The 13,140-nt window shown below is 36.5% G+C and overlaps 1 protein-coding gene, 1 long non-coding RNA gene and 2 other non-coding genes across 5 annotated transcripts; all 4 read right to left on the bottom strand.

Moving 5' to 3' along the window:
• Positions 1–1,776: 1,776 nt before the first annotated feature.
• LOC124385594 (stem-loop binding protein) lies at positions 1,777–6,060 on the bottom strand. 2 transcript variants are annotated; one of them, XM_046848747.1, is made up of 8 exons: positions 5,841–6,060; positions 4,267–4,380; positions 3,449–3,553; positions 3,297–3,353; positions 3,074–3,214; positions 2,820–2,969; positions 2,323–2,422; positions 1,777–2,185 (listed from the first exon to the last, which is right to left on the bottom strand). In XM_046848747.1, the coding sequence occupies exons 1-8, from the start codon at positions 5,894–5,896 to the stop codon at positions 2,132–2,134; spliced, it is 777 nt and encodes a 258-aa protein (XP_046704703.1). In that variant the 5' UTR covers positions 5,897–6,060; the 3' UTR covers positions 1,777–2,131. The 2 variants fall into 2 exon arrangements, with proteins under 2 accessions (XP_046704703.1, XP_046704702.1); XM_046848746.1 differs by having other exon boundaries at positions 3,297–3,359; positions 5,841–6,055.
• A 2,936-nt stretch (positions 6,061–8,996) lies between these two features.
• Positions 8,997–10,624, bottom strand: LOC124386131. Its single transcript, XR_006925849.1, has 6 exons — positions 10,490–10,624; positions 10,033–10,117; positions 9,670–9,717; positions 9,554–9,588; positions 9,347–9,376; positions 8,997–9,111 (listed from the first exon to the last, which is right to left on the bottom strand). It is a non-coding gene; the product is annotated as an uncharacterized LOC124386131 (long non-coding RNA).
• Positions 9,445–9,516, bottom strand: LOC124386669. The gene has a single exon (XR_006925990.1). It is a non-coding gene; the product is annotated as a small nucleolar RNA SNORD63 (small nucleolar RNA).
• Positions 9,786–9,988, bottom strand: LOC124386667. The gene has a single exon (XR_006925989.1). It is a non-coding gene; the product is annotated as a small nucleolar RNA SNORA74 (small nucleolar RNA).
• Positions 10,625–13,140: the final 2,516 nt, after the last annotated feature.

The following is a 13,140-nucleotide window of genomic DNA, read 5'->3' as shown; positions in this document are numbered from 1 at the left end:
GTAGGAGACTGCTGAGGGTTGAGCCACCAGGAAGGAGGAAAAGAGGAAGACCAAGGAGGAGGTTTATGGATGTGGTGAGAGAAGACATGCAGGTAGTCGGTTATAAAGAGGCAGATGTAGAGGACAGGGGGGTATGGAGACGGATGATCCGCTGTGGTGACCCCTAATGGGAGAAGACAAAAGAAAAGAAGAAGACATGTACAGAGCCAATGAAATGCATTTAGCATCTAACCAGAAGTGCATAAATGGCCTATTTACAATAAATATCAATATGATAAATATGGTAAGAGGGCCAAATATTCAATCCATATATTGTTCTAAATAATGTACAAAAGGTAGGGAGGTAATAATATATGGTATACAATGTAATACTGCTGTTTGAGGCATAGGCAGGGACCCAATCATGTGTGAAAAGGGAATATAGGAGAGGGGACAATACACATCCCTGGGGAACCCCCATTGCTGAGGGTGAGACTGGAGAAGGTGATGGTGTTCAGTCGAAGAGACGGTGGTAATGAGTGTCTCCAGGCAATAGTAAAGCATGGTGAAGGTTTGGGGTTGCATTTTTGCAATTGGATTTGAACATAATTAATGGTGTCTACGATGCTGATAAATACGGGCAGATACTTTTCCATCGTGATGTACCAGCCAAGAGTCATTATATTTCCTATATTTATTTTGCAGCAGGACAACACACCCAAACCTACAGCTAATGTAATTAAGAACTATTGTCAGTATAGAGAAGAGCAAGGAGTCCTTAAAGTAATAGTTATGGCCCCCACAGAGTCCTGTTCTCAACATCATAAAGGCTGCCTGGTACTACATAAAGAGACAGAAGGATTTGATGCAGCCTACATACAGTGCATCCAGAAAGAATTCACATCGCATCACTTTTTCCACATTTTATGTTACAGCCTTATCCTGAAATGGATTCAATCCATTATTTTCCACAAAATTCTTTAAACAATACCCCATAATGACAACGTGAAAGACGTTTGTTTGTATGCCATGTCACTCAAAATGAGCAACGTGCATCCTGTTTAAACTGATCAGCCTTTTCTGCAACTTGATTGGAGTCCACCTGTGGTAAATTCAGTTGATTGGACATGATCTGGAAAGGCACACACCTGCCTATATAAGGTCCCACAGTTAACAGTGCATGTCAGAGCACAAACCAAGCCATGAGGTCCAAGGAATTGTCTGCAGACCTCCAAGACAGGATTGTATCAATGCACAGATCTGGGGAAGGGTACAGAATCATTTCTGGAAGAAGTTTGGAACCATTAGGACTCTTTCTAGAGTGGGTCTTCAAGCCCATTCCTTCCAATGTTTCCCATCCAACCGGCTGTAGCTTGAGAGGTTCTGCAAAGAAGAATGGGAGAAACTGCCCAAAAATAGATGTGCCGTTGAGCATCATACTAAAAAAAAGCTGAAGGCTGTATTTGATGCCAAAAATGCTTTAACAAAGTATTAAGAAAAGTCTGTGAATACTTGTTTCTTACATTTTTTATCTTTAATAAATTTGCAAAGATTTCAAACACACTGGGGTAGAATTTTGAGAAATATTTAATTTAATCCATTTTGGAATAAGGCTGTTACAACAAAATGTGGAAAAAGTGAATGTAGACCCTTTACAACCACACCCATATCCAAGCACTATGAAGACATGGTATGCGGAGGATCAAGTCTATGGCCTGCACAAAGTCTTGACCCTATCCACAAAAAATACTGCAGCTCCTAAACTCACTGTTTTTTAAGTGAATAATCATCTGAACACAAGTTTTATATATTTTATTTCAAAATAGTCCTTATAAAACAGATGCTTACACATTTAACAGAAAAAAGATCTAATTTACAACACAAATAAAAGCAATATTTTTACAACAATTTTGAAACAAACACAAAATGGTGAAAAACACCTGGATGTGAAAAACCTGCCCATATGGAGAACAATTTCTCTTCAGTGTAATTTTTATCTTTAACATTACATATAGATTCTGAATTCACCAAGAAGATAAAGATGTTTTAAAAAAAAAACAATTGCAAGCACAGAACAGTATTAACAATAAAATCAAGCGAAGATCTGTACGTTAACAGTTCTCTCGCTTTCACAGAGCATCAGTGAGAGAAGTCACGCCATTTCAGCTTCATCTATCTTCATCATCTTATGGGGGGTTCCTGAGTCCTGCAACAAGATTAACAACTGCATTAAAACACACTGGAAACCAAGCGATTTTTGAATAATGGCAAAATGGGGCTTAAATTTCATCCATATTTACTATAGAGTGTTTTTTTGTTTAGCACATTCGGGTTCATACACACCTCAGGGAATGAACTACTAGATTTGGAACTTGATGCTTCTGTTTCAGGATCCACTGAGCACTCCACATCCAGCTCAAAGTCCATGACCTCACCCAGATCTCTATTTAGAGGAAACACAAGACACTTCAAGTTGCTGCACAAAATATAAAAAGGGGTGTGTGTTTATATATATATAAAATAATAATATTTATAAACTAATTAAATTGCTAACCTTTAATTAGTTTATTATGAATTTGATTGAACTCTATCACTATTCTGTGGATAATCATGCTTATAAAGGTTGATAAAATATGGCGTTTAAAAGTCATCTTACAACGTGATATTTTTTTTTAAAGACAATGAGCATTCCAAAAATAAACAGAGCCAATTCTTCTAATAAGTAAACATCTTTAAGCATCACAAGAGCATTTTTTAAACAAAAGCATTTAATTTATTTACCTTATCAGGCTTCTGCTATTTGTATTACACAACATAAATGAGCATAACCAAAAACATACACAGCCTGCAGATCGCTGCCTTCTTCAGCAGGAGGGTCCCAAGCATGAAGTTTGACTTTCCACAGTCTTATTTGCTGGTCCCAGGAGCGACGACTGTATTTCCTCAACTTGTTTGGAGTTCGTGGATGAATCCCTGGTTTCCGCAAGTTCCTAGAATCAGAAATGAAACAATGAAAGCCTGGTATTTCCCCTCAAACACACTCAGCACTCCTAGCTTCATTAAAGTTAATAATGGAGCATTATATTCTACTCACTTTGGTACTTCTTTAATGTAGCGGTCATAGGCAAGGGTGTTCTTCCCATAGTTAATCTGCTTTTGTCTCCTCAATAGGACAGTCTCGTCGGTCTCGATATCCCCAGGGACAGGGGACTCTCTGGAATCTCGCGAGTCGGAACTGTAGACACAACGCACGTGTTATTAGTGTACAAGCATGATGACAAAGATATCAATAAAAGCTACAGTTATGAATAACAAACCTTCCAGATGACATTTTTCTCTCCCTCGGAACAGAATCTGCAGTCAGTATCCGCCGTCTGTAGCTAAACCAATTAAGGCAAATTATAAAACCTATGAATAATGTGGGCTGAGGATTAGAAGTACAAAAACAAAAAGAAAGAAATAAACTGACCGCTCGATGTCCCGTCGAACATTTGTGCGCATTTCATTATTCTCCACCTCCTCTGCCCAGTCCCTTATTCTCGACACAGGCCCTCCACTCTCTGGAGTTGTGAAACTAATCAAAACGGGGGAAAGACAATTTAGCATAATTTTACATGCACCTGTTGTCTACAGTCAAGAATGTGGAGTTTACCGATATTCTCCTCTGAATCAGTGAATACATGGAAACATTCCCAAGCATACCGTATCGTAATTCATATTGCACAATTCCCTTCCTAAAAAATACAGAGCTATCAGTAGAGCTAACAAGAAAATCCTAACAAGCATAGAGGAAACCATTAGGCTGATTCTGGTGCATGTGATTCTGGAGAGATCATAGCTGCACCAAACAACTGCAAGAAAGTGAGAGAGTGAGGTGTGAAAATAAACAGTGCTTCTATTTTTTTCCTCTAGATTCAAAAGACAGATGTTCACAAACTCACAGATTAAAATGCAACCAAAAGAGCTAAACGAGCTACAAGTTCCTTCCAAATTTGAATCTTATTCACATTTGTTAAATCGCCAATCAAAACACCAAAGAGCCTCACATTTCACTATGGCATGGACTCAAAAATCATTAATGCAAAAAAATGCTGGTACCTTTGTAATAGTTGTAATAAATTTGTGATGCTTTTACTGGTGTAATGATGCACACAATTTACTCCTTAATCACATTTATGTACAATGCTCACAAAAAATAAAACTAAATCCTCCATTAAAGTTACGTGATGTGGAAACAACTGTGCTTCAATATAACACGGTAACACACAGAAGTTAAAATCACTTTACCATTCTGGCCTGTTCGGTCCTTTTCTGTCTGAACATTTGGTCTCAGGTTCATCGCGTGATCCTCGAACGTTCCCATCAGAGTCACGTTTCCTGCACAACTTTTGTCCTTTGTTCCTTAAAAAAATAAATAAATAAAAGGATTTTACATAAGTATATATACACACGTAGCTTTTTACATTCTTTACCAAAACAATACAAGTTCTGTTTTATAGATTTATTCATGTCTGAAGAGGACCCTAAAGGATTTTCACTTTCAGAAAATAGTTTAATAGTCAAAGTAATAACTCGCATTTCATTTGTTAAACTGGGGAAAATATTAGTTGCAGCATTATTCGGCTCTTATGTTTAGCAGCAGTTTTTATTGTATTTTAAGTGTTTTAACCAATTTTAAAATAACCTGCCGTATCAGAAACATTAACATGCACCTAATGCAATATGGGAAAGTTCAGATATACTATAATGCTCTACAGCTCAAATAAATACTGTCTTCATTAAAGAGAAGTAAACAATCCACCAGATACTTGAAGCATATTATGTTTACAAAATAAATCTGTTGCAATTGTTTTAGTTTAATGGGTGCTGGCTGCAAAAAAAATGGAAGATGAAACCAGAGGAACTACACTTTGTGTCACCTTTAAAAATAAGAAAAAGGAAACAAAAACACCTGATCAATCCAGTTTTCTGCCTTTTGTAGATCCAGTCATAACCTGCCAATTTGTCACACTGGGTTTTCTTTATATTCTACATTCCCCGTGTTCAGATGAATGTAAGAGAGAAATAGTAAACATTATCTAAATTAGTGTCTGCGTTATGTAGTGCTGATAATTATGGGATGTCTCATGACATCTTGCACATATATTCCTTAAACTCTTTCCTGGACTCTTTAGATTGTAGAGAAAAATCCATAGACTTATTTATACAAGGCCGTTGTCTTTAAACCAGTTTTCAAGCTAAACCTTTCTTTGTTCAACTTAAAGAAGCCCCACAATCACCACTTTACTGTTTCAGCGCCATTTTGAAGCCATAAACGGTCGGATTTCAGCGGGACTATACGGAGGCTTTAGCGACATTGTTCCAACAGATAACCTGCTAAAATATTGGATATATATTTTTTTTTTCATATAAACTAGTCTTGTTTAGCTCTTGTATAGCTTTGAATGGAATCCATACAATCATTACAAATAAATCCAAAAGAGCTAGGAGAATAACCCTATATTTTATCAATAAATAAAGTCTGATAAATGTAATAAAATGTTCAAGACCAGGTCAGAAAGTAACTGCAGGAGGGTCCTGACTAACTATTGTGTAAAAAACAATTATGTATATAAATAAACCGTGTCTGAAATGTCAGTAAATATACTTAATGAGGGAAGAGAAGTATGTTCAAATAAAACAGGTTTGTACAATAGAGTAATCAGGCGGCCAGACTGCCTTCCGCTGTGGAAAAAAACCCGCGGTTTTGCGCGAACTCGCGGGAAGCAGCAGCTGAGAGGAGGCGCGTTCCTCAAACACAATACACCCAAACAATACACTTATTACACACACTACAGTGTGTCCGAGAGTCCGTACTTTACCTGCTTTCTCCAGTCCGGTATTCAGCGTCGGCGCGGTGTGTATGGCGGTAAGACATTGTTTCCTGAGCGCGAGGTGAGGTGAGATGAGATGAGATGAGATGAACACAGCTGCAGAGAATCTGACGAAGAGCGCGCCACTCGGTCCACGGTGACCGTCAACAACCAGATCACATGACACCCAACAGCATTCTGGGTAAAGAGGGGGCACGCGCGCGCTCGTAAACCCCGCCTTTTTTTATTGATGAGAAAGGCGCTCGTGCGTCTTTATTTTACCTCAGTTTAGCGCGAAACGATGGAGGTCCTGAGAGGTCATGCGTTGTACTCCTTACCTGTTAGTGGGATTTCTGGGCGTGGTGATATAGTGGTACATAGTGACAGCCTCGTGTCATTCTCTGGTTCTAGCCTTGCCCTGTACTTGTTCTTTAGATATGCCAGTGTGGAAAAAACGCTCCCACAAAGGTATGTAGCTAGCCTATCCTGTGTCAGTTTAAATATTTTAGATATTTTCATTAAATTCAGTTTTCCCACTAATGAGGAAATATTCTGGAAATGTTTGGAAAAATAAATTATAGAAAAAAAGTGATTTTAATAGTGAAATTATATAGGCTGTCACGGACCACATGCAATGCCGCCGCGGACCACCGGTTGAAAACCACTGATCTAGACATAAATGTTTTCTCAATCTCACGATTTAATTTACTCGTACTCTCGACATAAAAATAGTTTTCTCATCATTACGACTTAATTTACTCGTAATCTCAACATAAAAATTGTTTTTTCATCATCACGACTTCATTCACTCGTAATCTCGACATAAAGATTTTCTCGTCACGACTTAATTTACTCGTAATCTCTAAATAAACATTGTTTTCTCATCATCATGACTTCATTTACTCGTAATCTTGACATAAAAATTGTTTTCTCATTATCACGACTTAAATTTCTCGTAATCTCAACATAAAAATTGTTTTCTCATGATCACGACTTAACATTGCTTCCTCGTGATCAGTCCTTGCTGTCACAAATGTGTATGGTTATTATCCATGATGCTGTGATGATGCTTACTCTAGAGAATGCATCATTAATTATTAGAGCATTATTAATGATAATAACAATAACAACAACTGGGCATAAAGCCTAAAAGCGTCCTGAGTTTTATTTTATGAGAAGCTGACTAGTTTTGTTTAGTGTTCATTTATTTTGTCTTATGTAGAACTTTGATCTTTGGTGAACGTTGCTTTGTTTCACTGTGTACTTTACTGTATATAGGTGTAGTGACAAAAAAAAAAAGCATGCTTGACTTGACTTGGATGGTTATACTTCTTTATAAAAATAGGAATAATAAGAATAGTAAGGAGGCATAAAGCCTAAAAAGTGTTCTCATTGGTGTATAATGGGGAATCAATTTACTCAAATATGAACCTGCAAGTCACAACATACAAAGAATTCATCAGAACAAACAATCAAATATTTTTAACCTACATAATTGAAAATATAGCTGCAAACAACAATTAAGGGGGCCAAGAAATGTTTATCCCCATCCCTTCCATCTAGGGAACAACTCCAAAAACCAGTCTAATGGTCAAAACTTGCTCCAAAAAAGACTGCTGCCCTGTAACTTCACTTAACTCCAAATTTAATGTCTGGTTTATAAACTAATAGACCCATAATAGACCAACTGCACAGCCAATATAATGTTGTTTCAGTCTGGCTTCAAGAGATGAAATATTGCTAACAATAATTCATCTACTGCTTCATCAGACTTAGCATCTTTTGAATTAAAATTTGGTTACTTATTTTATGTCATCTGATTTACAAAATGTTTGATATAGTAAAAATAATATTTTTTTAGTCACCCCTATTACCTTGATCCTTGATGCAATATAATAGTATCAGGCTCCTTTGGTGCAACAGCCATTATTTCAATTCATGCATGAATGCAACATATATTTTTCTCGTTGCTGAAGATTAGTTCATCCTTTATGGTAACAATTTACACACCTTCCAATGGCTACACTTCCAGCTTAATAGTGGACCATGTCACAAAGCAAAAAATCACCTCACACTGGCTTTATAAACATGACAATAAGATCAATGTAATTTAACACCCTTCCGGGTCCCCAGATCAAAATCCATTAGCACAACTTTAGGATGTGGAAGAAATAGACATTTAAAGCAATCACGTGAAAAAAGTTGCCCCTTACATGCAAATAAATTCTGCATTACTTTTGTGGAGACTCTGCTTACGTGCAAAACGGCTTTCCAATATTAGTATGGTGTTCCAAATAAAATGTACCTACTGAAGGATAATTTATTTTAATACAAGGAATCAGTTTTTTACTGAAAGCTATATGAATACAAGATCTTGGTTATCATGCATGAAATGTGAGTACAATCTTCCCAAAACTATAGGAGGAGCAGGGCCAAGCCGTCCCTCACTCCCGAAATTTAGTTGGAGGTCAAAAAGGTGACAATAGTTAATACTTTCAATTCTTGTTTCCTGATATTTACATGTTAAGCAACTAATAAATTTGACCCTTACCAAAGAGCAAAAAATAAAAGCAACATCCAACAGGGGCTTCTTATAGTTCAGATATGTTCATGTTGGGTTTTTCCTATGAAATTATTTTAACCCATGGCTCAAAGAGTGGAGAAATAAGTGCAATCAATCATTTAATCAATCTACAGGGCAACAATTAACACTGTTGCATATTCTATTTATCACTTTGTAAATAATAGGTAAATGGCCCATTTTGTATTTTTAAATGATGAAATTGATTTTTTTTTTTGTCTCACATGTTCTAAAAGTCAAATTTGTGTCAAATAAAAAACACAAAGCCTAGCTATTCTACTACTTTGAGTCAAACGATAGTGTATCTTAAGGCCTGTTGTAGATGTGAACACCAGAAATCTATAAGCAAAAAACTTAAGCTGAACTTACTATTTTACATTAAGATTTTAAAGGAAGCCGTGTGCACAATTATGTAATTTTATATTATTAATTCAGCCATTTTAAATAGACCATGCATCATAGAAAAGTGTCAGATCTCATTTACAGTTTCTGCTTCTGTAACTGTGCATAGCAGGGATAATACAGAACCAGGACTGAATTTTCTCAAATAGATTAATTTGTTCACAACTGGATGCAGACATGTATAAACTCCAAAATGCAACTTTATTTTTTTAAATGTTCAGGTATTGTACAATACAAAATTACTTTGTCAGTCTTCCTTGATCCTTCACAAAAAGGAAAGTCAGCATTTTCATCAACCTAAAAGAAAGATACATACACATGTTACACCATCACAGAAATGCTTTAGAATAGCAAAAAGCAAACATGTAGCAGGCCTTCTTGTCAGGTTCTTTTAGACAAGATAAATCTAAAACCTGTGCCAGTCCTGCATATGCTGTCCCAAGGTCAAAAAAGCATCATGAAAACACATAGTTTGTCATGATGGTATCAACTTGGGGTTAATGCTTTAAGTGAACAGGAAGGATTGCCTCACCTTGTTTCTCTAGCACTAACAGTCCATCATCTTTGTAGAAAGAAAAAATCAAGTAAAAGAAAATCCAAACATATTCAAATATATAAAATAGTATAAATAATGCTCAGTGTTAAAAAAGTTTCTTCACTTCACAATAAGAATGATGTGTTGAATTAGGTTCGTCACTGCATTGTAATATACAAGTCATCAGAACAAACAAACACTTACAGGAATACACTACATGTCTCAGAGACCAGGAACACCTGCAACAGAAACAAGTCATTAAAGTTTGGATTCAAGTGATGCCAAGCGCCATACTCTGATTTATAAAAAAGAACCCTTACCACTTAGTTCAGCACACCATGGCTGTGTGTCTAATGAATCGTAAACATCTGCAAGAAATAACTGAATTTAAATAATTGCATCACAAAACAAAAAATATGCATGCAGCATTATATTAAATGTTCACCCACAGACTAGGGCTGCCCACATGGGTTTTGCGACCAGCCCACTCTCAAGTGGGCAAGACATCGCCATGGCCATGCAAAAAGACAGCTAAAACAGCAATCCTCAAACACGGCCTAAACAGCAGCGCCTTTCTTTTCCAGCAGAGTAACACTAGTTCAGGCACGGTACAGGTCTGCACAGCTGACTGCCGCTGGACAAAAAGCATTCACAAAACATTAGAAACAAGTTACTCATCTTACCAGCCGTGCACCAACACAGTGATCTATAGGATCTGGTTACACACAGAAGGCCTCAGTCTGGAGCAGTGGAAGACACGAGCGCCATCTGTGAACATAAAGAAAAATCCCATCAAACCATTGCAGAAGGGTGAGCATTATTAGGGTGATCAAGATTTCCCATTTAGTTCACTTGAAAAAAAACTCAAAAAACTGCTTTCTGAAATAAATCAGGGAACTGATGAACATGAAATGCACCAACACGAACACGTGGTGCTTGCAGAAAGCGGCTTCAAAACCCCGCAAACACGAACATGTCTAGTTTATACGCATGTCAATGCAATGAATAACTTGATCACGTGGTCATTTACTTATACAATAGATAAATATAATGCACAAAAAACAAGCGTTAAAGCTCTAACTTGTTACGACGCTTAATTTAAAGACACAATGATATTATAGAATCATAAAATAATCTCACCAGGGCACTTTGAAAGAGGAATAAGCCTGTAACAGCAGTGCTGATCGTTTATGGAGCGGAGTGAAGAGAAGCACCGCCATAGCGAACAGGAAAGACCACGCGCATGTGGCGCACCGGATTTATACACCACCGAAGAAGCGGAAACAGCGCAAAGCATGCTGGGAGAGTGACCTCAGTACCGCTGAACAGCAGGGTAAACTACTGCCAACATTAAAAACTTAACAATTAAAAAATAAAACAAATAAATATAAATAATAAAACATAAAAAAATAAAATAACACACTTTAAATAGTCATTGTTTTACTGTTTTATTTTATTTATTTTAGCTGTTTATATGCACAAACAAACGCAAGTTGCAAGTGATTGTGTATACCAGGGGTCTTCAACGTTTTTCAGCTCAAGGACCCCTTGATATAAAATATGTACAAAATAGCCACAAATATTAATAGAAATCAATTATATTACGGTAGTTTACTATCAGGTGGACTATTATACATTCACATGAACATCAGCTTTACGTTTAATAGTACTTTAATGTAATAATTATATAAAAAATATATATATTCTATTTTTGGTGTGTTTACCCATTTATATCCTTTTTTTTTTTTTTTTTTTTTTTTTTACAAAAAAGCCTTTTGTGATTTAACATTAATAACCTCCTGCAGTACAGTTACGAAACCACTAGGGGTCGCGCGTCCCCGGTTGAAGACCCATGGTATATACACAAACAAACAAAAAATACATATATACATATTTAAAATTATATCAGGGATTTAGTTTTGCCAGACAGTTATTTATATTAATATTATATTAAATATGTTTCTATGTTAAAAATTATGTTTTATATTTTAGATTGTCCAAAGTTTGCCTTGACGACAGCTTGGGTCAAGAAACACAAGCCTTGGACATTAGATTAGTGAAAAACTGCCCTTTGTTCTGTTTAGTCCAAATTTGAGATTTTTGCTTTGAAATGTGCCCTCAATTTTCACTAAACCACCAACAGTGTCACCAGCAAAGCACCCTTACACCATCACACCATTACAGGTGACTACCCTATGAGGCTGAAAGAACACCAAAAGTGTGCAAAGGTGCCATCATAGCAAAAGGTGGCTACGTTGAAGAATCGAAAATATAAAACATATTCTTTTATCAGATTTTTGTTGACTACATAATTCCATATATGTTCTGTCATAATTTTAATGTCTTTATTATTAAATATACAATGTTAAAAACAAAAAAAAATAAAAAAATAACCATATAATAAGAACGTCCAAACCTATTAATTGTTCTGTATAATTTTTACCTTTTTTGCAGTCCAGTGTAAAAATCCAAAATAGTTTTATCATATCATATTGGAACAGATTCTGTAAGTGTCCACTAGATGGCATTATAAACAGGCCTATTGGCTGTGAATGAACTAAAAAGCTGTCTATTGAACAAACACTTGCTCATTAGGGTTACATTAAGGTTGTGCTCATTAGTTATTGATAACAACGTACAAGAAGGCATGGCATTGTGCATTCGTATGTACTATGATTTAATAATCACACATGCATCATATATTAGATTTTCTATAAAAAATATATATTGGTCTGACCAGTTTTTAAACAGCAAAACACAGAGCTGAAGTTGGGAGAACGTATTCCTCACTCTGGACAAATTGTTTATTGCAACTACTGACCAGCTTTGGGTTTTGTGTTGTCAGCTAGCAATGTCTAGCCATTTCAGCAATCTCTGACATTCTAGTAATTGCGGATCTATTATGCCTAACCTGTTCTGAAATCTTTGTGTAATTTACACATCGTGTTTATCACTGTTCTCCATGTGACGAGATCCAGTCTTTAACTATTTAAAATAATAGAATGTGTCCTAGCCCATCATTCACCTCCTCATCCTTTCAGTCTCTGATGTCATACATACAGGCTAATCAACCCTGTGAAGGCATCCTGACTGATGAACAGGTTTTTACACACCAAGAGACACCAAGTTTTATTGCTTTTCCACAGAGAGCTGGCGTCATTCAGTCTCATCACAGGAACTTTCCCACCGAGACCCCCAGACGGACGCTTGTCCCCTCTTTTGATAGGGTGGAATTCTGTCGAACCGCTTCAGCATCACCATGGCAACGATTAAAAGCTTGGGGGCGAGTGTGTCAAGAAATGGAGAGGGAGAGCAAAAAGAAACACTGAGCAGAGCTGAAGGGCAGGGCACAAAGGCCAGTAAAGTGCATAACCATGGAAGGGGAAGTATTAAGTCCTTGAGAATGAGTCGGTTTGCTTCATTTGTCCACACCAACAGCTGATAAAAATGATTTCATGAACATCTGGCTCATGCTTAAGTTGTTCCTGTGTAATGCTTTTTGGCATTTTTATGCAATATAAATTCACAATGAACAAATACTTGCTGATAAGCTCGAAAGATCAGCCAGATTTTCTTTTAGTCCTGATGTCCTCAATATTCTAAGTGACTGGAAATGAATACAAGGCAAAACTGCAGTATGGTTTATGATGATGTGATCTGCGAGCCATAAAAAAAAACCACTGTGCTGTTTTAATCAATATTTCAGGCTTAGAATTATTCAAATATTGCAGGATATGAGAACAAACAATTGAAGGCAAAATCAACCCAATATCAACATTCAATTAATAATT

Source organism: Silurus meridionalis, chromosome 5, assembly GCF_014805685.1.
Source record: "Silurus meridionalis isolate SWU-2019-XX chromosome 5, ASM1480568v1, whole genome shotgun sequence".
In the NCBI taxonomy this organism is placed as follows: Eukaryota; Metazoa; Chordata; class Actinopteri; order Siluriformes; family Siluridae; genus Silurus; species Silurus meridionalis.
This window is presented reverse-complemented; position numbering and strand designations above follow the sequence as displayed.